We start from the raw sequence: 27,735 nt of genomic DNA on the forward strand, positions 1-27,735 counted from the left end.
TTATAGGATGAATATAGTTAACAATAATATACATTATAGTTTCCAATAGCCAGAAGGAGTATATTGAATGTTCCCAAAACAAAGAAATGATAAATGTTCCAGATGATGGATATCCTAATTACCCCAATCTGATCACTCTATATTATACGTATTGAAACATCACCATGTACCCTATGAATATGAACAATTATTTTGTCAATTTAAAAATGAAATAAATTTATTTCATGTAAAACTTTAGCTAAAAAAGGAAACACGCATACACATAAGTTAAGGCTTTTTTGAATCTCAGCTAATTCAGCAAGGAAAAAATGAGTGATAAATACTTGATTTTGTAAAAACGTTTCTGTTTTCAAGGAAAATAGTATGTTTCAAGTTGTCTGCTGTTTTTAAAGTCAGTGATGCCTAGAACTAAATGATAGTATGTTTTGATTTCTGCCTGCTCTCTGTTTTATAGCAGACTCACTCTATAATTTTTATTACGTTTTCATTATTTACATCCTTATTCCAAAATCATATTTGGAGTCGTTCCCTCAAAACTGACACCTGTTATGAAGCAACAGGGTCTTTACATAAATTAATAAATGAGAATGTCACAATGGAGGTTCAGATAGAACCCTGATTCATGAATTTGCTCACTGTTTTTTCTTGTGGCAGAAAACTAATTATATTTTTGATCTTGGAGTTCACACATGCATGTGTTAAACAGATAGCTGGCTTTAATGAGCCCAAGATTAAGTGTTTATGTTTGAACCCTATATAAATGAGCAAACCTTTATATAAGTCAAAGTTCAGGGTCATATTAATATATTGCACTTGAAGATAATTTCATTTCATAAATTGGGTAAAAAGTCTATCACCATTACCAGACAAAGCAAAGTAAACAGATCCCAGCACACTCCTTCTTGAATGCCCATAATACCCTCAGGTTTCCCTCCAAGTAAAATGCAAATAGCTCACTATAGCCTGTTAGGTGCACCTTTCCATTGCAGACTTTCCCTGTCTCTCCAGTCTCATCTCACACCTCGCCCACTCCTCTGATTGTGCTTCTGCCTCAACACAGCTTTCTCTGGTCATCTTTTTGGTAAAGCCGCCTCCACTAAAACTCCATCTCAGCCTCCTGTGTGTTGCTTTATAACACTCACTGCCATCTCTAACTATGTAAATCTTTTTCTGTTGTTGTTTGCATACTTTCCTCCTATCCGTCTCCCACTACCATAATTTAGGTTTCATGAGTGGAAAGACAGTATTTATGTTGTCCACCATTTTATCCCTGTGATTAGTAGACAGTATGGCCTACAGAGGTACCAATTAAAATTTATTCACATCTCTTATGGCCATCAACAGATATTTATTGGGTCTTAACTTGTTTAAGACATTATGCAATCTTAAAAAGAAAATACAGTTCTTGCCTTTCAAGGAATTTACAATCTAGATGGAAATATGAGATATACAGGCATGTGCTACATAGCTAATATCAGCAACAATAATATTAGCAGCTAATATTTATCAAATCCTTATTATATATCAGTTTCTATTCTAAGAACTGCACATGTTTTCATGCCTACTGCTCTCATCTATGATATGAATACAATTACCATCCCACTTTACAAATGAGGAAAGTGAAGCACAGAGCAATAACAACATAGCTGGCCTGAGGCCACATAACTAGGTTGCAGGGCAGCAAAGAAAGTCAGACAGATCATGGTAAGTGTCAAAAAAGGATTACATTGAAACATACTAAGGAGCTTAGGGTTGAGGAGCATCTCTGCTTGGGGTTGTCTGTAAAATGTGGGTAGAGAATATGAGATTTGGGCTGGGATGTGAAGGGTGTGCAAATGGAAGGTATTCTAGTTGGGAAAAAGAGCATCTATGAAAGATTGGAAGAAGGACATCAGAAGACCTATTTTAGGTACAATGAATAAACCCAATTGACTTAAATGATGGATCCATGACCCACTCATTAATTCGTTGCTGACACACAGTCCTGATTATGGAGGACTCTGAATATCAGACTAAGAAATTTAGGTCCAATCAACATAAAGCAAAAATTTTCAGCCATTGGGTATTGTTCAGGTGTAAGGTGGTTTGGGTAGCTGTTACAAATGTACCATTCTCTTTCATCCTCCAATTCCTTCTCAGAACATTCTCTAGTTAGGTCTTCTTCCCAGCCATTTCTGTCACCATTTGCAGATCCTTCTCTATAAGCCAAATTAGATTTCCTAGTTTCTAATGGATGATCCTTTGGCAAGCTATAATTTTCCATCTTCCTAATTCTGCCCTTCAAATAAACACGTATTTAAGTATTTGTATAAATCAGGCTAATGCTAAATTATCTAGAACAGCACTGTCCAGTAGAAATAAATGTGAACCACAAATGAGAACTACATATTAGTAGTTTTAAATTTTCAGAAAGGCACACTAAGAAAAAAAAAGGAAAATAATTTTAATTATACATTTTATTTAACCATTATATCCAAATAGAATATTTGCAAAATGTAGTCAACATAAAAATTATTGATACATGCATCAGGAAGAATAGCTAATGGATACCGGGCTTAATACCAGGGTAATAGGCTGATCTGTGCAGCAAACCGCCATGGCACATGTTTACCTATGTAACAAACCTGCACATCCTGCACATGTACCCCAGGACTTATAATAAAAGTTGAAGGAAAAAAAACTAAAAATAAATTATTGATACAATATTTTACATTCTTTGTATGTGTATGAGCTAAGTCTGTGAAACTTGGTGTGTATTTTATACTTACAGCATATGTCATTCGGACTCACCACATCACAAATACTCACCAGCCACATGTGGCTGGCTGGTGGCTAATGGATTGGACAGTGTCTGGATTTAGCTTGAGGAGAATGTGTTGTAGGAATTGTCTATCACTTTTAGTCTTTAAGCTTTGTTCTTAAGGAGTTCTTGCCTGCAGAGTTTGATGCAATCAGTAATGATATGACCTGAGGCTTTCTTGATTCCACAGATTAGTTTGTTGTTGTTCTTCTTATGAATGCATGCCAACCAAAGAGTTTCAGATTTTTAAGAGTAAGACCCACTAAATCGAATGTGAAGGAGAGATGCTTTGAAAATGTCTCTTATATCTTCACATATTGATGGGGAGCTCCCAGATTCTGTCACTCAGAGAGCTGTGCATCCCTCCTCATCACATGTTAGAGGCTGCTCTCTCTGTAGTGGAAAATCTGTGGGCAGTCCACGTGAGGATACTTATCCAAAAGTCCTACTTTAAATGAAAGATCACTTAGACACAAAAACGAAATGCATACAGATAGATACAAATTCAGTATATGCTAAGGCAATGGCTCTCAAAAAGTGTTCCCTGGAACAGCAGCAGCGGTGTCATCTGGGAACTTGTTAGACATGCAAATTCTCAGTCCCTACCCCAGACCTTCAGGGTCTGAAGCTCTGGGGTTGGGGCCCCGCAGTCTGTATGCTAGCAAGCCCTTCCAGGGATCCTACTCCTAACGTACACTAACATTTAAGAGTGGCTGTAGTAACAATAAGTTGGAGACAGAGTATAGGAGAGTGGTGAATGTTTTAAGTTTGAAAAAGAAAAAAATACTATTTTTACTCTTCAAAAAAGATTTACCGTAGAATCTGCTGATGTGGCCAGCCTTCAGAGTGCAATTAAAATTCACTTTCACATGCAAAAATATGAATGAATTTCACAAACGTAATGTTGTGCAAAAGCAAGAAGACACAGAAAAGGACAGGTTATGTGTCATTCAATTTACGTCAAGTCCCCAAACAGGCACAACTTATAGATGCTGTTGAGAGTTAGAGTGGTGATGATTAGAGTGAGGGTAGTGGCTGGAAAGGAGGATAATGGGTAGAAAGGAGGAAAATGGTAGACATGTTCTACTGCTTGAGCTGGTCCTGGTTATGCAGGAGTATTCATTTTGCGATAATTCATCAAGCTGCACACTTACGAATTTTGTACTTTAGGTATGTTTATATTCAACATAAAGTTAAGAGTTTGAATTTTTTACAAAAATTATGAATGCAACTTCTGGGAAATTTTTTAGTAATGTGAAAAACATGGACTTTAATTTGGCGGTCTCACAGTTGTTTCTCCTAAATAACGAATAGAGGTTTACCTTTAAAGTGACCCACTTCATACGTCTCTAGGTTGGAGCATAAACATACATAACCTTGATGCTCTCTCATGACCTCTGTTTAATTAAGATCCTTCCCTCCCTCTCGGTCCCTGCTCAATGCCATCCTCTCCTGTTCTTAGCTGACTTTGGACTAATCTTTGCAACTAGTTATTAAGTCATTACTCCAAATGTCACAAATGGGATCCTTCCAAGGAGCTCTGCATTTTAAAAAGTCTCAAAAGGCATTCTGCCCAAAGAAGGAAGTCTCCTCTGGGAAGTGTGAGGGGTCAGGGCGGGTACTTAGGAACAGATGGCCTTATCTGGCCCCCTTATATCTCCCAACATGGTGGCCATCAGCTTCACCTACCAACGAGGCTGGCCTGATCTGATTGCATGAGTTTTCCTCTCCAGTGATGTAGGGAGCGGTGGGGTAGTGTGGGTGTGCCGGAGAGGCAGGGGATGTGACGCTGGCCTAAAGAGATGTGGTGTTCCACACAGAAGGACTAACCCAAAGTTTTTGCTGGTTCTATTTGCAATGGTGCTTTATCAGATAAGGACCACAAAATAAGAGGTTATCACAAATATGTTTGAGGATTATTCAGTCCTTAGATTATAGACTCTTAGGGAAAGCTGCTTCTTATTCTTTTCATCAGTATGAGAACATCAGAGACTTACAGTTAATGAAATACTCTCATTACTTTTTGGAAAATGTATCAATATATTTCTCTGTTATACACAGAACTGATATTCCGCCAGTACACTCTAATCCTGCTGCAAGCATTTTTAAAATACTGAAACATTTACATAGTGTTCGGCAAACAATGATTAATGCCTCTCCTTTCAAGTGACCCTTCCCACCACCTCCCTGCCATCCTAGGACACCAGCAGGGCTCCACGGCCTTGCCCCACCGCTGTGGACATGTGCATTCTGATTAGCCAACACCCTACCAGTTATTAAGTGTTTTGAATATCGCTTTGGATTCCCTCATGACTACTTTATCCATGCTATACAAACACTGACAATGTGGTGTATTTTAAGGATCAAATGAAAATGTGATGCCAGAGAACTGAAACGGAGAAAGAGAACCTTGGACTTGGGTAAAATCCCATTTCCAAATCTATTCTGAGGCTTTCTTCTGACGTGCAGCAGGTATACTAATTTGAATGGCTAACATTCAAAGGGAAACAAACCATCCAAGTATCCATGTGCACAAATGCATATGTCAGTGCTATGGACTTCGTGTTTGTCCCCTCCACCCCCAACAGATTCATACGTTGAAGCCCTAACCTCCAACGTGATGGTATTTGGGGATAGGACCTTTGGGGAAGTAATTGAGGCTAGATGAGGTTATGAGGGTGGGTCCCCACCATAGAATTAGTGTCCTTATAAAAAGCAGGCACACACACACTGAGGAAAGGCTATGCAGGAACGTGACCAGAAGGCAGCCATCTGCAAGCCGGCAAGAGAGCCTTCGCTGGAAAATGAACTGGCCAGCATCTTGATCTTAGATTTCCAACCTCCAGAACTGTGAGGAATAAATGTTGGTTAAGCCACCCAGTCTATGGTGTTTTGTTATGTCAGGCCAAGCTGACAATATAGTCATTGCGTTAGGAAAATCTATTATAATAATTTCTAGAACTCATAGTTAAGCCTACTCTAATAAAATAGTAGCAGATTAAAATAAAATCCTTCTATAATTGAAAATAACACTTTTAATTTAATCTTAAGTATTCTTCTTAAGGTTCTTGTAAGTTTTTTACAGCATTTTGTTTTAACACATTTTTCTCAGTTTATGAGGCAAAACATTGTTCACATTATACAAATACCTCTGTACACCCTATTTCCTGTAATACCAGATGTCCCCTGATTTTTTTCTACCATCAGGGTGATATTTGAAAATGAAGTTTACTGAACCTGTTTTACTTTGTATGACCAGGCTGTTTCGTCTTTAATTTTCTGTAAGTTCATTGGCATAATGCCTTTCAGCCCATGTATAAGTTTCGTGAGTACTGTACAGTTTGAAATGACTAAAAAGGTGAGTGGTTTTTACAAATGGATCTAGAATAATGCCAAACTTCTTAAAGTAATATTTGTTTTTTGTTTGTTTGTTTGTTTTTGAGACAGACTCGCACTGTGTCAATCCAGGCTGGAGTGCAGTGGCACGATATCGGCTCACCGCAACCTCCGCCTCCCGGGTTCAAGCGATTCTCCTGTCTCAGCCTCCCAAGTAGCTGGGACTACAGGCGCCCTTCACCACACCTGGCTAATGTTTTTTATATTTTTAATAGAGGCGGGGTTTCACTATGTTGACCAGTCTAGTCTTGAACTCCTGACCTCGTAATCTGCCCTCCTCAGCCTCCCAAAGTGCTAGGATTACAGGCATGAGCCACCATGCCTGGCCCAAACTTCTTAAAGTACTATTTGTAAAAAAAACACTTTAGAAATGTTTAAAGTACATATACACATTAAAGTTAAATAATGAACTTGCAAGAACCACAAAGTGAGTTAGACTATTTCAGGTTATACAAAAGTGATACACACTGAGGTTGCTTGGTTGGCAGGAAAGTCAGAGAATGAGGAAACCATTTCAGCAGCCCCATGAACTGGATCACCCAGGAGGCAACAGCCATTCCATCAGTTCCTCTAGAGACTCAGCAACTGTTCTAGTAGCCATCCACTCAAAGAGCTGATCAATTTCTTTCACAGTTAAGTGAATATTAATTCTCTCCTGGTATGTGGAGCTCTCATGTCAGGCCACCTTAGTGTCTGTTGGCCATGCAAGAGGTGTCTGCTTAGGGCCTATTACTCACCAGTCATCTGTGACCCAGCTACTATGGTCATACAGTGCAAAACACGGTAACCCTTTTTCCCAACTTGCCCTAATTAGGTGGCAGAAACTTTCCCTAACACTCCATAATTAAAGACAGCATGGTGTGAGAGAGCAGCAGTCTAGAAGTCAGGAGAATAGGATGAGCATTCTCATATTTGCTACTAAGTGGTAGGAGCCAGATGAAGGACTATCTTGGTTTTCTAAGTTTTGGATCCACAAAAGCAAATCGGAGACAAGATTGTGGGTGCAAAAGGTGAACCCACTTTTTATTTGGGAGGTGTTCTCAGGAAGCACAGGTGAGGTGTGAGGAAGTGGGACAGGGAAGGGAGGACAGCCCCTAGGGGATATTAATGATCAAGTTACTGCTGAGGGAAACTGAGACTCCGTTCCCCTAAGAGATGTGTAGAGTGCATTCAGAAACATCTCCCTGAAGGGTGAGGAAGCTGGGGTATTTATCTCCCAAATCCTTGGGAGTCCAGAGCTGGGCATTAATTCCTGGTTACTTCTGGCCCATCCAGGACAAGAATGCCCTCTGTACTGGCACCATCAGCTCCAACCTCAGGGATAGTCCACAGGGAGGTGGGTGGGGCACGTTGGCTACAAGGCTTAGCTTGCATGGGCTGTTTTTGTTCTCACTACTCTAGCTCTAGAAAGATCTAGCCTCTCTAGATGTCAGAGGTGGAGATAGTTGGGAAGGAGTAACAGAAGGAGAAGAGTGAATCCAGCCTTTGAACCTTTACTACAACAATTTATAATTTTTTAGAAAGTCCCCAAATTGGATTTAATTAGAATGTCCAGAAATAGAAACGATTGTAAAATAGCATGCGGTAGATCCACACGATGAGCCGCTCTGCAGCCACCCATATTTTAAAATTATATTCAATGGCATGGAGGAAATTGAAGAAAGAAAAACACAGAAAAAGTAAGCACATGGGGGAATGGGGGCCCATGATTTCGCCTCAGTTCTTTCTCACTCAGGTGAGTTTGTGGATCCTTCTAGGTGTGAGGAATAAATTGATGTTCGGGAGAAGTCATACAGGTCTTTGAAGCTCAACATAGTATCTCCCACAAAGGACCCAAATGCTTGTCTCACTCTCCAAACATGTGCCTTTACATTTGGAAAAGAAAGACAAGTTCTGAGCCAACAAGGTAGGTTATATCTTAGTCCTTGAAATTCTTGGATCTCAGCAGCAACACTCAGCCACACCTTCCAAGTGTCTGGCTAAAAGCAATCTGAGCCCAGCAGTTGCTGCATTTATGAATCTGGAGAGAAATTCTGTCTCCTGCCTCAACTTCTCCATAAAATAAAATAACTCAGAAGCAGTGACCCGATGCCAGGCTGTCGGCTCAGAGCTAAGGCCACAAAAGCCTTTATCATTTTTCCTAAGAAGGTTCTTTCAGTAATACAGTCACCATGACCTTTCATTATCAGATCAAATTAAACCAAGCTGTAAATAAAACACTTGTACTCTCCCAGATTTATAGATGAACATTTTAACAGAATTCCAAGCCCTTTACATTCAGAACCATAGATACTTTTCACACCCATGGCCTGGTAAGATTTTATTTTTTAACGTTATCAAGACAGCCTGCGGTGTGAGGCTTAGTAAGAGAGAGGGAGGCAAGATGAGAAAGAAATCAGAAGGATGGAGGTCAAGGATACTGAAATAACCAAGTCACAGACAACTGAAAATAAGAGCAGATTTGCCTTTGTTTACATTGCCAAATGGGAAAAATTAACTTGATTGAAAGGGTAATTAAGCATTTCTTTTTCCATCATGGTCCAAACCGGCTTCATATTCCAGCTGTTCTGTTTTACATTGTGATGATTCTTTGTCGAGTCGCTGACTTAAAGACAGCCAGTGTGGCACTGGTGCACACCTTACTGCTTCTCCCACTATCAACCTTTATTTTGTAAGTACACGGTTAAAATCTCAGTGAGAACGGTCCAACTCAGGTAGGCGGATGATGAAGGAAGAGTGGGAACATTTACAAAGAAGTGTTGCTGGAACAAAGAGATAATTTGAGCAAATCAGATTAGCTTTGTAAGGTATCTTAGAGAGATTATCCAGCTCAACACCTGTAGTTCCTAGGTGCAGAAACTGAGATTATGGAAAGTGCATGAATTTCCCTAGAGTTATGAAGCTTGTAGCTCTAAATTCTGAATCACAACCCCATGACTGCATCTCTCATTTGCTAGTATTTTCAATAACAACTTGCAGAAGAATATCACCTTCAATGTAAGAATGAGTTGTTTCACACCAGTTTATTGTTTGAAATTTGTGTTTTCTAATAGAAATCAAATTAGTTGTGCATTATGGTAGTTTTCCCAGCCATGTCTCAAAGACTGTTAGCACACAGGATGATGATCCCTAATTTGAAAATCCAAAATCTGAAGCCCTTCTGGGCCCAAGCATTTCAGATAAGGAACATCAACCTGTCCCTGAATTCCATATCTCTGGGAATGATTGGCCATCTTTTAATGGAGGTTAATGAGACCGTAATGAAGACAGATGACCAACTATAGCTCATTTGGGTCTCCTGATGCCCTGAGCAATGTCCTGTCTGTGGGCCCTGTTACCTTTCAGGTAAATATAGTTCAGCCTTATTTATCCAGCTTCACTGGGACCAAGCACAGTTCAGATCATCAGCATCAGAATAGTCGCAGGGAATGTGTTGCAGGATACTTTTTTCCTATATAAAAGAGTAGCCGCTGCAAAGTTTCAGTAAGAACATTATCTGCTGGAGAGACTCTAGTTTATTTAGATAAGCACCTGGTTCAGATGGAGGAAAAATTACTTTGTCCTAATTGCTTCACATAATAAGCCAGAGATTCTATAGAGCAGGCCAGGATAAATGTTTTGCATAGTATAATCAAATCAGTTAACGAGAATCAAAGAAAATCCAGGTGATGGTGTTTTTGTGCAATTTTTGCATCAAGCTCTGGTACTCATGTGTAGACATTTACGCATTACAGAGAAAGACTATTTTATGTGTAGGTTTTTGTGTATGGCAGTTTTTTTTTGTTCAGACCCATTAGAAGTTCTACACCAAAATGACCTGCTGTCATCACTCTGAATAATAGTCAGGGGCTTCCTCTCTTACTCGGTGCGTTTTTTAGACCACCTAGCTCGAATAGCTATCTTCAAAGACAGAGAATCATGCAGTTAGTTTTATACTTTATATTCACCTCTAATTTTGGTGCAACATGGTTTTTTGCCAGTTGGATTGTCCCTCTTGTTTATTTAACACATCTCTATATTTGTTGGCTATTTCCTCAAATCAAATCTACCTTAAGAATTCAAGATTTGCCATCATTGATTAATTTATGGAGCAGGAATCAAGCTCAGTAGCTAATTCCTCAAAACTGGTCTGGAAAATCTTTTGTAGAATGGCAATGTCATCTTTCACCACAGCTTAAATCCATACATGTAATATTCTGTGTAGATACATGTAATTGACTGCATTAAAAGTGACCTACTTTTTGGAATTTCTGTTTTATGAAGTTTTTCATTTTATTTTAATCTATTTTAAATATTCCTTTAAACCTTTTCAACTTTCTGAGTGAGGGCTTTTTCTTTTTTAATTTATGAAAGTGTTTCTTTTTTATTCTTGTTAATCTTAAAAGCACATCTATCTACAGCCCTTTGGCTTGAATATTTGATTTAATATTTGCATTTGAAAAAATTCTTTAAATATGACATTGACCTTAAAGATTTTGAAAGTCAGAAGCTACATATAAATTTAATTCCAGTTCTCTGTTATTAAAATAACATTGACTGACTCTCAGAATTAGGTGATAACTGTTTTACATGTTTTTGAACATTACCAAATGATAATTTTTAGAATTAAGTAAAATGCAAATCCAAGATGCTGCAAGAGTTTAGTATATGCAACTACATTTTTCAGCGTAGTTTATAGAACTTACATGGAAATAATAAGTTATTTTAGTGACCATATACACTGGTGTCTTAGTCCAGGCTCCTACAACAAAATACCATTAACTGGGTGGCTTATAAGCAAAAGCAATTTATTTCTCACAGTTCTGGGGGCTGGGAAATCAAAGATCAAGGCACCAGCAGATTCGGTATCTGGTGAGAACTCACTTTCTGGTTCCTTCTAACTGTGTCCTCATATGGTGGAAAGGGTAAGGGGACTCTCTGGGACCTTTTTAAATCTTTTTATAAGGGTACTAATCTCATTCATGAAGCCTCCACCTTTATGATCTAATCACGTTCCTAAGGCCCCACCCCCTAGTGCCATCACCTTAGCAGTTAGACTTTCAGCTTAGGAATTTTAGGGGGACACAAACATTCAGACCATGAATATATGCATTTTCTTTCTCCATCATTATCAGTAAGGATTTCACGTACATATTCAATGCAGCTTTCATCACCCGCTAAGCAGAAAAGCTGCACTGCCACTTCAAACCTACAACTAAATATAATGCAATGAGATCCATGATTGAAAACATACAGAATCGAATCTAGGCCTGCTAAAGGTTATGAGACTAGAAATTCAGAGAGCCCTGTTAATAAAGTAACTTTCGTGGAAACCATCTTCCATAGGTACCTGCTTATTTGTGAATATTGTCATGAGGTTATATAGTACTTTTCCTTCTACTTTATTGACGTGTGTGGAGGTAGAACCATTTCTGGAGAAAAGTTTCACATACGTGACAGTGAACTTGTGGGTTTGGTGGTGGGTCGTGCTGATATGAAATCCTTGTCATCACATAAAGACATATATATTTGTGTGCACACATCGAATACGCTGCAACGGCATGTTTCTAAGATGCACATTCTTTCATATATTTTATTTCTAAAGTCAGGACATGTCTTAGAATTGATAATGTGTTATAGTGCATCTGGCAGCATTTTCTTCTAGTACTACATAAAATAATAGTGCAAAGAACAACTGATGGTATCTTGGATGCAATGAAATGCATTATGTAGAAACATATCAGAAGGTGCATTAATAATGTTAAAGCAACTCCCCAAGAATATTGAAATTACAAAGATAATTTATTTGCTAAAGACACAGATTTTGGTGATAAAACAGATACAGTCTGGTGAGTAATTTTTCAAATGCTTTTCGCCCATCTTATGTGACTCATTAGATCATAAACTTTGCTAAAGACACAGATTTTGGTGATAAAACAGATACAGTCTGGTGAGTAATTTTTCAAATGCTTTTCGTCCATCTTATGTGACTCATTAGATCATAAACTTGTAAACTCGATGTAAATCACCATTGAGGAGACGTTTCTTATGTAATATTTGGGCAGAATCATAATGTTTATGTAACATTATGATTAACAACAGTGAATTATTCTTCAGTGTAAATGAATAAATTTTAACTAAACATAAAATCTTGGATAATTCTATAACATTAATGTTGAGAGAAATTAATGTGGTACAAGACTAAATATCAAATAACATAATTTTTAATAAATAACTAAATCTAAAACACTTTCAAATTTAAAATTTAGCCTGATCTATATAATACCTTTTTAAATCATTGTATATTTTTAGTGTTAATATGAGAAAAATATTCAAAATTTTTTTTTCAATTGACATCTTAGCTCCAAAATTAAAAGAGCATATTTTAATGGGAGCTGGTTTAAAACAATTTGACATAAGTTAGATAACAGTTTGGCAAATGTGTCTGTGCTCAGTTTTGCTTCCAAATTTGGACTTTTAGACTTATTGTCAGCCTCAGAAAGAAATAAGAAGCAGTGCAGATAATTAAACATTTGCCTTGGGGGAATTATTTGTAGTTAATTAAAACCACACACTTCGGGTATATATTAATACTTGCTTCACTGGTTATTAAATTTGAATCATATGTTAACTACCCAGGTTTCTCACTTGTCCATCAAATGTTGCTTGTGGCAGGTTCAAGAAACAAACTTTCTCATAATATTCCAAACCATATTGTTTAAAGCTATCTCCTAATTTTGAGGGGAAATGAATGGAGAGAGACAGAGGGAGAAATGAAAAGGAAACAAACAAAGAATAGTTTATTTTAGACTCCATCTGATTCAGCTCTGTTGGGGAGTTAAAACTCAACCAAGTGACACAAATTCAGTAGAGAACACATTTGTAAGTAATCAAGGTGTTGCTGTACCACCCCCAGCTTTCTCCATGGCCACACGCTTACAAGATTAGCTTATGACTTTTAGATATCTTTGGATTGCTTTCCTTTCAGCAGCATGAAAAATATCTGCTAGACTATAAGCTCCATGAGGGCAGAGATTTGGTGTTTTGTTTCCTGTTGGCTCCCCAACATCAAGTACGGTGTCTGGCCAGGTGTGATGGCTCACACCTATAATCCCAGCACTTTGGGGGTATGCGGCAGGAGGATGCTTTGAGGCCAGGAGTTCAAGACCAGTTTGGGCAAAATTACAAAATCCTGCCTATACAAAAAATTAGAAAACTAAGTGGGCATGGTGGCCTGTGCCTATGGTCCTAGCTACTACAGAGGCCAGAACAGGAGGATCGCTTGAGCCCAGGAGTTTGAGGTTGCAGCGAGCTACGGTTGCAGCACTGCGTCCAGCCTGGGTAACAGAGCGAGAATCTGTCTAAAAAAAGTGTCTGGCATATACTTGGCCATTATTAAATGTTTGGAAAATGAATGAGACCTACTTGCTGTCTTCCTGTTGATCCATTCGCAGGATCATTCCAGTGCTTTTTAAACAGCCTCCAGGGACGCCTAAACACTTAGCAAGGAGCCCTTTGTAGTTTTGCAATAGCCCACAGTCACAGAATCATTTTAGCCATGTTAAACATGGATATGTTTAACCATATCCTATAACAAAAAAAGATAAGTGTACAACGATTCCATGTTTAAATGTGCTAAGCGAGGGAGGGAATGACCTTGAAGAGACCAGAAGGTCTGCATTCCCTCTATGCTATTGTTCTACTGTTATGGTTCCCGAGGAAGATGAACTTAATTACCACTGGATTTCAAGGTTCTGTATCTGATTTTTTCAAGGACTCAAGACTCCCATATGTGAGCAACCACAGTAATGGAAGCATTAAGAACATTAAAATTAGATAGTCCTTTAATCTTCTCTATTTTGCCTTCCTTTTATGTCCTTTCCCACAGTTCTAAGACTTTTCCTGATGCAAAAAAGCCTGCTTTTATTTTCTTATTTGTTGCAAAAAGACATCCCAGCTAGCTACATCTCTACCTTTGTAAGCTTTGAGCAGATATCTCACATAGTATGGGGGAAAAAAGCGCCTATTTATTGGCAAACATATGTATTTGAGTGGTTATTTTTAAAACTAATAAATTCTATTTTTCCTCAAACATAAATCTATCATGTTAGTGCTGAAAGCTGCTCTGTTTCCAAGTTAAAAATGCTGACCAAAGGTTTTGCTTGTTTGTTGTTAGATTCTGCAAAGGATGAAAATATTACAAAAGGCGGTGAAGTGACAGATCATTCTGTGCGTGACCAAGATCATCCCGATGGTAGGTTGTGAAATCGTTTATTAGCTTTTCTTTTCTTCTGCTGGGAAACAGAAAAAAAAAAAACAAAAAACCCACAGACTTGAATTTTTCTGGAAAAAAATTGAATTCCAGTAACACTTTATTAGCACTGAATACCAGTTGATCAGTAGCTGCCATCTTTAGACGACACTTTTGCTTTCCAGAATCCTCATCACTCATTACTTTTGTGCCAGGCTGGCTTCATTTATTTTGTTTATTGTTACTTGCCTGAATTCTATAAGCACTGGGTTTGCAAACACTGAGATGAATGTGTTATAACAATGAGAATAAATATTTTCATTGAAAAACATGGAGAATAAATGCAGGGGATTAAATCCACATAGTCTTGGGATATCAAGAAGGGAGTACATAACAAACAGAAATGAAGCAATCTTTAGAAAAATAACAGAAAAAAATTTCCTAATGTAAACCAGTTCTTCCACCCAAAACATGACAGTACACATTATATTTATAGGCAAAGGAAAAACTCAGAACAGACATCTGCATAGCTTCATGGAATTTCTGAAGATAAATGATAAAGAAAGGCTTTTCAAGTGTAGTCAAAATCAGGTAGTGATTAAAACCACCAGAGTCAGATTAGCCTTAACCTTCTTCTTCCACAACCCTAAAAGCTAGAAGAAAATGGAGTCACAGTTTCCAGAGCTCAAAAGGGCACAGTTTCCATAGTTAATGAAGTTATTATTTATACATGAAATCAGAGCAATATTTTCTCAGGAATACAAAGATTAAGAAAACATGCCACCCAGGTATCCTTTCTGAATAAACTAACAGAAGGCGTGAGCTAAAACAATAATATAGAAAGGAAGGCAAAACTCAAGACTGAGGAAGGCACATTTGAAAGGGACTATATGGTAAGAGACTAATTAAATGTACGAAAATGTTGAAATAATTGTTCTATCAAATAATTTTGAAATAACCCTTCATAATTAGGATGAAAATGTCTTACCTAAATATATGTCTTTAACTTTGAAATTTATAGTATGTGTTGTTTGAAAATGAGAAAAAAGACAGACTAGCTTTCAATAATGGAAGTCTAAATAATTTAGACCATTTCTACTACTGAAGACAACTAGACAAAAAATACATGTATTTATATATTATAAACATATAATATTATATATTATGCATATATATATATATATATATATATACACACACACATATACATATGGAGAGAGAGAGACTGTTTAAAGGCATCAGTGAGCTAATAAGATACTGAAGAACTGTAAAGCTGAGCTCTGGGAGGCAATGAATCTCCAGATATGTGAGCCCAGAATTTGAAGCTCTTTTTACCTTAGGGCATTTGCTGATTCTACAGAAGGTGTCTGGAGCTCCATTGCTGAAAAAGGCAATGACCCCTGATAAACTCTCTGTTTTGGGGTTGAAACCCCAAAGATATGTATCCTAGCAGGAAGAATGAACGAGCAGTAGATTGGCGGTGGACTGCTTCCCAGCTTCAAATCATCTCAATCCTCACATTAGGTTAAGACCAGTCCAGATTGCTAGTCCCCTCAGGCATCTAAGAAAAGCAAACATAAAATATTTACTAGGAGTGAAAAAGAGTGTTACAGGCTTCAAATCATTTATATAAATAATTTGCAAAATATAATCTCCAGCACACGCATAAAAATTACCCCAAAAAATGAGGGAAAAAAGGTAACATGAAAAACAAAACAATAAGGCAAGAGAAGTTCATATGAGCTGAAAATATTAGTTATGAACACAAAGTATTAGATAAATATATTGAGTATGTATAAGGAGATAAAGATAAGATTGGAAATTTTAGCTGAGAACTAGAAGTTCAAAACTAATTTTACAATGAAAGAGTCTAGAAGTAAATGATGCTGTAGCTGAAATTAAGAATTCAATGAATGAATTTATGACTGAACATCATATTAGACACAGTCGAAAGAAGATTTGTGAACTAGAAGTTAGGTCAGAATATATCCAAAATTACAAATAGTAGGGGAAGAAAGGAAGGCACACACTAAAGAAAGAGAAAAAGATATTAAAGATCTTATGATAAAGTCTATCACAAGTACAGTTGGAGTCCCAGAAAGCAAGGAGAGAGACAATTGGGCAGAAGCAATAGTTGAAGAAATGTGGTGAGAAATTTCCCACACTGATGAAGGACATCATGTTCCAAAAGCCCTTTGAACTCTAAGCAGAATAAATATAAATAAATAAATAAATCCACAACCAGGCCCATCATAGTAAATAAATAAATAATATAAATAAATATAAATATTATAAATAATATAAATAAATAAATCCACAACATGACCCATCATAGTAAAATTCCTGAAAACCAAAGATAAACAAAACATCTAAAAAGCTATCTTCAAGCACTTGGACTGAGAGCTGACTTTTCAATATGTATAATGAAAATAAGAAGATAATACAACAAAATAGCTGTGAACCAAGAATTCTAAACCCAGGGGGAAAAGTATGTTTCAAGAATAAAGGTTAATTAAGGACATTTTGGACCAAAAAGAAAGGCACAGTTCATCACCAGAGAATTCTGGTGTTCTGCAAGTAGAAAGCTATTAATCCCAGATAGAAGGCCAAAGATGAAGGAATTAAGGGCAAGGTAAATGGTAGTTACTGGATAAGTCTAGATAAATATTGATGGTATAAATCAATACTGACAATGATGTCTTGTGGAGTTAAGATATGCATAACATTAAAATATACCACAATAATGACATTTATTGGAATGAGGTAAATTAATTTTAAGTGTTCTAATGTTTTTCCATTAAGATGAAGAGTAAAAGTACCAATTAGTGTTGAAACTTTGTAAGTCTCAGTGGCCCCTGAGAGTCAGGAAATGAGGTGAGCCCTGTGATTGCCCAGCTGGCTGCCTGGAGAGTTTCCAGGCTGTGGTGCAGAGAGGAGGAACCCAGGGAGAGCCCAGCAAACTCTCCGCGTTGAGGAGACAGAGGTGAGAGTCCTGGGAGGCCAAGGTAGCTAACGTTTGCAAGGTAGCATTCTACAGAGGAGAATTCCACAAACGGAATGCTCAGAGGTCTACAGAAGGAACTCCTCAGTCTTCAACTGGGTAGGAACACTAGAAAAGATCTGAGAGAGTGATAACTGGAGCTTACATAGGGCTAGAAGAAGTGCCTGTTCCCACCAGCAAGACTGGAAAGCCTAAACATTCATAAAGAACTCTGAGGGTTTTTGCCTTAGTAGCGGAGCAAAACAGGCAATAGACTAAATGCTCCTCATGTCCTCCCCAGTAGAGCTTAAAAGTGAGACTTGAAAGGATCAGAATATTTCTGAGTAACTTAACTGCATTTTAGAATGAAGCTCAAAAATATTTATAAAAATTATAAATATATCTCATACCCAACAAAGTAAAATCAACAAAATTACCAGGCATGCAAAGAATTATTGCAAGACAACTCTCCATGCATCTTTCATAATTCTGCATGTTTTGTGAGCAGAGGCACTGTTTGTATCTTTGAAAAGGATCATGTTTCTCTTCAAATTAAAGAGCATACATACTTATTGTGCATTTTAAAAGGTTCAGAGAATCTTGAGATTCTCTGATATGGTTTGGCTGTGTCCCCACCCAAATCTCATCTTGAATTATAGCTCCCATAATCCCCACGTGTTGTGGGAGGGACCCTGTGGGAGGTAATTGAATCACAGGGGTGGGCGTTCCCATGCTGTTCTCATGATAGTGAAGAAGTCTCATGAGATCTGATCGTTTTATAAAGGGAAGTTTCCCTGCACACACTCCCTTGCCTGCCACCATGTAAGACATGTGGTTGCACCTCCCTTGCCTTCTGCTATGATTATGAGGCCTCACTAGCCATGTGGAACTGTGAGTCCATTAAACCTCTTTTTCTTTATAAATTACCTAGTCTTGGGTATTTCTTCATAGCAGCATGAAAATAGACTAATACATTCTCTAAGTTCAAGATTCCTCCCCTATGATATCACCCACTGAGTGTGCAGGAATCAGCTGGTCCACCTATGGCACCATGTGGGAATCAGGACTCAGAGAACAGACACTAATACTCTGGTTACTGTGATTTCTCTGAATAATAAACTGTCCTTTATCTTTGACCCAGAAGTCTTTGTCTTCTGTCAGCATCCATGGAATTGTGGCTCAAGCAGGGTAAAATCTCAGAGTCTTCATAGTTCTTGACAGGAAGCAGGAAAGTATGATGCACAGGAAAAGAAAAGTTGATAAATGGAATTCAACCCATAAATTATGCAGATGATAGAATTAATATGAAAGGGCATGTTAAAAGTTGTTATAACTCTGTTCCACATATTTAAAATTAGGACTGACCATGTTAATTCGAGACAAAGCAGTTATAGAAAGGCCCAAATTGAATTTCAAGGAATTCAAAACACAGTGCCTGAATTAAAAATTATACTTGATGAGAACAGTGGCAGATTAGATACTATAGAAGAAAAGATTAATGAATTTGAAGATGAAGCAATAGAAGCTATCCAAATGAAAACAGAATAAGTGACTGAGGGGAAAAAAAAAGAGCATCCATGAGCTATGAGACATCTTGAAGGGTGGTTCTAATTACAATATACATGAATGTGAATCTCTGAGGGTGAATGTGGGAGAAAGGGACAGAGAAAATATTTGAAGTAAAAGTGATTAAAACGTTTCAATGTGATGAAATTATGAACCCCCATATGCAAGAAGTTCTATGACCTCAAAGCATAAGAAACATAATGAAAATTACACCTAAGTACATCATAATCAATTTATTCGACACCAGCAATAAAGAGAAAAATCACAAAAACAAGCAGAGGAAAATGACAAGTTACATATAGAAGACAAAGATAAAGATAAATCAGGTGAGGCACAGTGGCTCACGCCTGTAATCCCAGCACTTTGGAAGGCTGAGTTGGGCAGATCACTTGAGGTCAGGAGTTCGAGACCAGCCTGGCCAACATGGTGAAACCCCATCTCTACTAAAAATACAAAAATTAGCAAGGCATGGTGGTGGGCACCTGTAATCCCAGCTACTTGGGAGGCTGAGTCGGGAGAATCACTTGAATCCAGGAGGCAGAGGTTGCAATGAGCCTCCTGAGCTGAGACAGCACCATTGCACTCCAGCCTGAGCGACAGAGCAAGACTCGGTCAAAAAAGAAAAAAAAAAGATAAATAGAAGGTCCCAATGGAAACTAGAAACTACAATGACATGCAAAAACATGATGAATCTCACAAATGTAATATTAGAGAAGGTATGAAAGCATATATTATTTATTATATAATCTCATATATCAAGTTCAAAAAGCAGGAAAAAAATTAACATTTAGAAAGGCTTGTTTAGGTGATAAAATGATAAAGAAGACCTAGGTACTGATCACTGTGACAGTCAGGGTTTTGATTAAACTTTGGTGGTTGGAGAGGAGATACTGCCGGGAGGGGGCCATGAGGGGGCTGCCTGGCTGGATGGTTATCATAAAAATATACAGTTTTTGTATTTGCATTTGGTTATTTAATTGAGATCTCTATATTTTGTCTGTGTTTCTATATATATGTCACAATTTTATAAAATTGTCTAAAAGAGGAAGAAAGAAGAAGAGGAAATGAGGAAGGGAATGAAGAAAGGAGGAAAGAAAGGAAGCATCAATGGCAGAGGTTGTAAAACTAGATTATAGCTAGAAGAAGGAAGAGTTGCACATTAGCCTGACTCCGTAAATACCACTCAAAAACTAAAAATCCCAGTGTTATGGATTCTGACAATATGTTACCTTTCAGAATATCTCTGAAAAATTGTACAATAATCACAAATAGAATTAAATAATAATAAAATTAAAAGAAGATACCTTACTTTCTAAATTTCCCAAAGAGATCACACGAGAGTATACTCAGCAATGCAAATAATAACAATAACTAGCAGTGTAACAAAAGCCTAATGTATCAAATAAGATGACAGAAACACAAGCAAATGGTTATAACAGTAAGTGTAATTAGATTACTTTAATAAGTGTAAAAGCCACTCAGATTGACTTAAACTCAATAAAAAGGTAAAGCTTTAAAAGTGTAAAGTTAGAAAAATGTATATTTGAGAAAGGAGCATCAAAAGAAAACATGAAGAACTACTTCTATTTGAACCAATCTATTCGGTTAGAAGTCTAGCAAAAAAATCTCCAGTGACAAGGAGTTGGCTATTTGATATTGATAACAATTTAAATTCCTGATGAAATATAATAGTGATGGGGCTTTATGTGTCTGATGATATGGCAAGATACAATACAAATAAAAACCTGTTGAAAATGCAATGAGGAGTTCCCAGATACAATATTATTAGTCAATGACAGAACAAATAGACTACGGATGACATGGAATGTTTGAAAAATGTGCTTAACAGGGTAGTCCTTGCTATAGGAATAGACAGGCTGATCAATGAAACAGATGAAAGAGTTCAGAAATAGACCCAAGTAGACCTGGGATTTCAGTACATATTCTGGCTGACATTTCAAAGACAGATGACTCAATCAATGGCATTAAAACAACTAGTTGGCCATTTGGAAAAATAAACTGAATCCCAACCTCATTCCTTTCACCAACATAAATTCCAGAAGGAGCAGAGATGAAACATAAAAATGAAACTATACAAATACTAGAGTAAAAGAACCAAAGGTTATTATTCAGCACTAAAAAGAAATGAGCTATCAAACCATGAAAAGACATGTAGGGAACTTAAATGCATATTACTAAGTGCAAAAAGCCAATGTGAAAAGGCTACATATTGTATGAATCCAATTATATGACATTCTGGAAAGGCAAAACCATGGACACAATGAAAAGATCAGTGGTGGCCAGGAGTTGTGGGGGTGGGGAGGGATGAATAGGAGGAGTACAGAGGATCTTTAGGGCATTGAAAATACTCTGTATAATGCAGTGATGGTAGATACATTTCATTATACATTGCCAAAACCCATAGAATGTACAGTTCCAAGAGTGAACCTTAATGGAAGTTATAGACTTCAGTAGGAGTTACATGGGATATCTCTGTACCATCCTCTCAATTTTGCTGTAAACCTAAAACCACTCTACAAAAATAGTATTTTTAAAAAACAACAAAATAAAACAATTACAGGCTGCTTTTTTAACTGTGAGCACATACTTGCAGACACAGGATGGTATGCATATGTTATGAAATGCAGGCATACACATATCTGTAATGTGTGTGCATATGTCAGTACATTGCATAAAAGAGGAAAATAACAAAATTGTAATAGATAAATGTTGACATAATAAATAAAGGTTATAGTGAAATTAAAAATGAAAACTAGTGGGAAAATATTCTCACCTAAATGACAACAAAAGAGCTAATTTTTTTATTTGAAAAAAAGTGTGTGTGAGCCCATAAGAAAAAACATAAACAATCTAAGAGCAAAATGGACGAAAGACTCCATTATAATTCACAAAAGAAGATATACAGTCATTATAAATATGAAGAGATGCCCTATCTCTTTATTATATAAATAAATGCAAATAAAATAGTATCTTCTCTTTTTGAACTAGATAAGATTAAGTGGAGTTGAAAATACACAAAATTAGTGGAAATAGGGTTTCCAAACATGCTCACATAATATTAGTGGGAGACTGAAAGGCATAACCTCCTCATCAGCAATTTTGGGAAAACCTAATAAAAGGTAGAATGTTCATACTTTGATGGAAAAATTATGCCTCAGAGATTTATCCTAAACTAACACCCATCCAGAGTATGGAGATATTTATTTACTGAAATGTTCATTGCAATATGATGTTTAATGGCAAAAAAAAGTGTAAACACCTGAAAGCTCACCCATAACGTGGAATATTATGTATCTTTTAAAAATGAGATTTCCAAATTAATTGTAATGACAGAGGATGATGCTTACTAAAATATGAAATAAAAAAGCAGGACTCAAAGTTTAAATATGTTTTGATCCCAGGATATATTTACATATTTTTGCATATGTCTGCATCTGTGTGTGTATACACACATACAAGAGAAATATGACAACTCACAATATTAAAACTGGCTATCCCTTAGTTATAAAATTATCCACAATTCTCAATGCTTATATGCATTTTTAGTGTATCCATAAGGAAACTGCATTTCTTTTGTAACTACAAGGCAAAAAATAATTTTTAAAAATAACTTACAATAGGAAAGTAAGTTTTATTGGCTCTAAGAGAAAACCAAGGATGTCTAGAAGATAATCAAATTCACGCTAATCTAGGCTTAACTTTTGTTCTTAATCTGGGATATTTTTAGAAATTTTTATAAAAGTACAGTTTTGAATATTAGCAGCAATCAACTTTCAAGTTTAACAAAAAGACACAATTTACATGATTTCTTCAACACAAGCATCAAAGAAACAAAGTCTTTGTTCTTAAGAAAACTTGAGCATCTAATAATCTGCAAGCAATAAAATTATATTGTTGTTGCTATTGTTCAGAAACAGTCCATTTACAAAGTGAGTTCAGGTTTATCCCCTAGAAATGCTTCATTCTAGACTGATGTCCCCAGACCAATTTTTATGCAAATTAATTAAAGCTAAAGCATTAGCTTGAGCCAAACTTAATTACCAAGGCTCCAAGAAACAATCATGTGATCTATTTCTAAAGAAAAGCGAATGGATTTTTGGATTATCTGTTCTAATGGTCCCCTCCCATAAGTATGGCTGATTGAGTTCACTGTATGAAAAATATATACATAAACTGTGGAATTCTTTGTGTTCTTTTGTTTCCTCAGCCAGGAGGGATTAGGGCAGAGGACAGTGGGGAGAATTCAACTAGTCCGAATGTGAAGAGGGAAACATAAAGCTTGCCCCCATGGGGCCAAGAAAGCAGGATGGAATGTGAAAGGTCTGCATGCACTGAGGAGAAAGGCAGATGGGCTGGAAGCCCTGGGAGGAGTCATTAACACACAGCAGGCCTGGGTGCAGTGCAAGGCACTCAGGCATACCTTGTCTTTGTGCAATACGCCAAAGCCTGCCTCGTTTTCAAAGCTGGACACCTTGTTTTGTTTCTTCCCCCATTTTTAACTAACTTTATTTAAGAAAAATGAGAAAAAAAATTCTATTTCAAGAAAAGATTGTCAAAATATGTAAAGCACACAGGTGAAACAGATCAAGAGTAGAGACAGGTTTAGAGGGCAAGGAAGAGAAATATTCCAAGAGATATTTGAAATAGCACTTTATCCTCAAAGTGAAGGGTCAAGCCTTACAAGTCACAGAAATTCCCTGGTGTTCATCAACAGACTCAGGTTGACACCTCAAGCAGGCCCACCTTTTCAGCAGTGCCCCAGGCTCTATTAAATGGGGACCTGCTCATTCTTGATTGAATCCCTCTGAAAATTTATCAGGTGGAGCACTGGGACCAGGGGACACACAGGAATACAGATTTTGGCCTTTTCCCCTCTCTGGATGCTCTACCCTTTCCCTTCATGATATAGACGAAGCCAGATCACAAATAGTAAGTTAAAGGTCCTTGCAATGACCTGGTGCGATGATTAGGTGCAATGGCCAGTTCCCTATAGCAACAGTGATAGAGAATGAATCTCACTCAATAAACAAACAGTGAAGGTTCCCTCTCAGTATCATCCACCCAATAAACAAACGTCAACGTGACTGGAAACTTCATCTGAAGACATAGCTATGAACCTAGGAGATTATCTCGTTCCACAGCCTTTTTTCTTTTCAATAGATGACGAAATTAAAGGTCAAAGAGGTTGTGATTTGCCTAAAACATCCAGTTATCTTTATTCCCATTCCAGGGTTCTCTGCAACAAATATAATGTGTGGAGTGCTTAGTAGCATACAAGACTTTACCTTGTTGTTAAAGGATGCAAGAGACAGTAAGTTATAGTCCTTAATAACTATTTACAGACCTTGATGAGTACTCTAATAGAGGTCCAATTAAATAGACATTGATTGATGACTCCTTATTAAATGGGTGCTGGGAAGGAAAATATGAATAAAACAAAATTTCTCTCTTAATCTGGTAAGCGAGACAAACACAGACACAACTACATCACGGTGTGATCAGGATCTGGATGGTAATTAGGAAAATTCATGTGTATGTATCTAAAGAGTCATAAAGATATACACTTAAGGTTTGTACATTTTACTATATGCAAGTAGATCTCAATTTTAAAAGCTAAAAAGCAAAATAAAGACATTTCCAGGCAAAACAAAAAGAAAAGAGGGATTGTAGTCAGGTAGAGCTGGTTATGATTCTTGAAAGCAGAACTGAGATCACAGCACTTACTTTCCAGAGGTAATGTGATGATTAGAGATTACGTGTGAAGTATCTAGGGACAGTCTGGCATTTTTATGGGATCAATATTTGCAGATTCACTTACATCTTCAGGCCAGTGCTTCTCAAGGTTTAACTTACATGCAAATCACATGGACATCTTGTTATACAATGCAGGCTCTGATTCTGTAGGTCTGTGATGAGGCCTGAAATTCTGCATTTTTGAAAAGCTCCCAGGTAATTCCAGTGTTGCTTGTCCATGGACCATACTTTTGTTAGGGACAAGCTGCCCCAGGACCACCCCCCTCCCCCAAAACAATGCAGCTGACCCTTACTCCGAATACTCTGCAGCTGCATTCCTGGACCCTTATCTAGGCACTACAGCAAGGTCGCCAGACTTGCTTACAGCCCTCCGGGTGGCATGGGGGAGGTCATGAGAAACGTGGATAAACCTAAGTTACACCCTCTTGTAAATCCCTATATTGTAAGCTGGTCACGAGATGATATGTGGTAAAGTTAACCGACAAAGAACCCCAGGGTCTCTCTCCACCATATAAACCCCTCATTTTGTAAGCTCAGGGCTGCCTCTGCTGACTGTGGTGGAGCAGCCCGGCAGGCTAATAAACTTACTTGCCTGACCTTGGGTCTCTCTCTCTCTCTCTCTCTCTCTCTCTCTCTCTCTCTCGTCGTTTCTCTCAGCTAACCTTACAACTTTGAGTGGCAATGGGGAAGAATGAGGATGAATGGGTTTTTTCAAAAGTGGAAAGGTCTTGATCAAGTTCAAATTTTAAAAGGCCTTTCTGCTATCAAATCACAAAATAGAATATAGGAGAAGAAAATGAAAGATCCAAGAGACAGATGATATATCCCTAAATGAGGAAAGAAGGCAGGAGACTAGAAAGTGGGAAAACCGAAATATTTTGCAGAACCATAAAGATGGCATTTCATTAAACTTCAGGAGTGATGGAAGAAAATCATCAAAAACAGCTTGAGGTTTTTATATTCAATGATCAAATAGATAAACATGCTTTAGTTTTAATTATTTTATTGGATCCTTTTGATTAAAATTGAGCTCAGGAGGAGTGGATATCACACAAAAAACATAATTTTTCCCTTATCCAGGTCATGCTAGCAGAGAATGAATCAAGGGGAAATAGTATCATGGGCAGTTTAAAAATAATTGTATCAAAGAGGAAACTGTAAGATGAGGGGTTGTATAAGTCAGCTTTGCTGCAGTAACAAATAACCCCAAAAGTCTCACTGGGGGCTCAACAACAAAGGCTGGTTGTGTCTCTACTTAGCCCAGGTTGGCTGTGTTCCACATGCTTTCTGTTCAGGATCTAGATGAAGGAACATGGTTTATTAGGAGCAAAAAAGCTGCAGGCAACATACAATGGATCTTAAGGCTTCTGCTTGGTTGCAGTACACATGATGTCTGTTCCAGTGCCATTTCTAAACAAGTCACATGAACAGGCCTGTGTCAATGTGGGAACATACACTTGTCCCACAAGGGCTGCTGCATGTCACATTGTCACAGACAGGGAAATATAATCCTCTTTTAGGAAGAAGTAGAGACAAGTTGAAACCATAATGCCACCACAGGGATGGACTCAGGCAAAGAGTCCAAGCTCCTCTGAATCTGCTTTGCACCTATAACCAACCCTAGCTCTAGAATGTTTTTTTAAAAATTGCATAGTTAAGTATCCTCAGCACAAAATCTTTCATTAGCCAGAGGCAAAATGGACAGATTTCAATTTCCTCTCTTAATGAGCACTTAAATGTTTTAAACGCTACGGGGGAGGGTAGGAGGAGAAGCCAAGGGGTGTGGAAGAAAAACCATTACTAGATAATCAACCTAAGAGTAATCAAGAGTTGGCTGAATTCTCTCCTGACCTTTGCTGTATTTAGTATGTGTCCTAAGAGATTGGTTGAGCTGTAGCAGGACGAGCCGCAGACAAAACTTCTCAGACACCAAGTTGTAGAAGGAAGGGCTTTATTCAGCTGGGAGCATCGACAAGCTACTGCCTTAAAATCCAAGCTCCCTGAATGCACAATTTCTGTCCCTTTTAAGGGCTCACAACATTAAAGATTTCACATGAAAGGGTCGTGATTGATTTGAGCAAGCAGGGGGTACGTGACAGGGGCTGCATGCACCGGTGGTCAGAGTGAAACAGAACAGGGCAGAGAGTTTCACAATATTCTTCTATACAATGTCTGGAATCTATGAATAACATCGGTTTCTAAGTTATGAGTTGATTTTTAACTACTGGGTTTAGGCCAGGCAGGCCCAGGCCTGGTTTCCGGCCTGGTGCAGGGCTGCCTGTCTTTGATTTTACTTCCTTGTTTTTTTCTTAAAACAGGTACTGAGTATAAAACAATATAAAGCAATATGAGAGGGTCTCTCTCTTCCCTCATTTCCCCCTTTTGAGACTCTCACTTTTTATTAGTGGGAGTTCTCACTCTTATTTTTGCTACTTATTTTTTTTGTTCAATAGATTGATAGTGATTCATATAGTACACTTGTGCTGAAGCATTTTGGTGAACTAAGGTAGCGATGAAGATTTTTTATCATTTAAAGAAGCACAGGTAGCAAACAAGGGAGCAGTAAGCAGGTTTTTATTACTATTATAACTCCTATTATAAGAGTTTTAAGTCCTCTTAGTGCTGGGAACCACCTTCTAACCATGTCTTTAGGGTTGAATCTGTGCTACACTTGTACAGGCACATGTGTCAGTTTTGTCATATTTTTAACTATGTGTTTAACTACTTGCCTTTGATTATCTATGTGTAGACAGTAATTAGTAAGGTTAAATTTCGTATAGACTTCTCTTTTAGCTGCTAGCAAGTACTTGAGAGCTAATCCATTTTGATAGATAGCATTTCTTATCTGAGTTTTTTGCTGGGCCAGAATAGTAAAGGCTTGACCGGTTTTATTAGTGATGATTTCTAAAACAGCTTGCAACCGTATGATTCTGTTGAGCATGTAAATGGGGGTCCAGTATTCCTATGAGCCATCTTGTGTCTAAGTGG

The 27,735-nt window shown here is 37.5% G+C and overlaps 1 protein-coding gene across 5 annotated transcripts in view; it reads left to right on the forward strand.

The window, feature by feature from the left end:
* The window catches only part of MACROD2 (mono-ADP ribosylhydrolase 2), a 2,087,937-nt gene that overhangs the window by 1,988,175 nt on the left and 72,027 nt on the right, over positions 1-27,735 (forward strand). For all 5 annotated transcript variants that reach the window (XM_055373553.2, XM_019017390.4, XM_031004864.3 and 2 more), the window contains one exon: positions 14,352-14,429. In XM_055373553.2, coding sequence (XP_055229528.2) covers positions 14,352-14,429 — 78 coding nt within the window. The remainder of the gene's footprint in view (positions 1-14,351; positions 14,430-27,735) is intronic.

The sequence above is a fragment of the Gorilla gorilla genome, chromosome 21 (genome assembly GCF_029281585.2).
Source record: "Gorilla gorilla gorilla isolate KB3781 chromosome 21, NHGRI_mGorGor1-v2.1_pri, whole genome shotgun sequence".
In the NCBI taxonomy this organism is placed as follows: domain Eukaryota; kingdom Metazoa; phylum Chordata; class Mammalia; order Primates; family Hominidae; genus Gorilla; species Gorilla gorilla.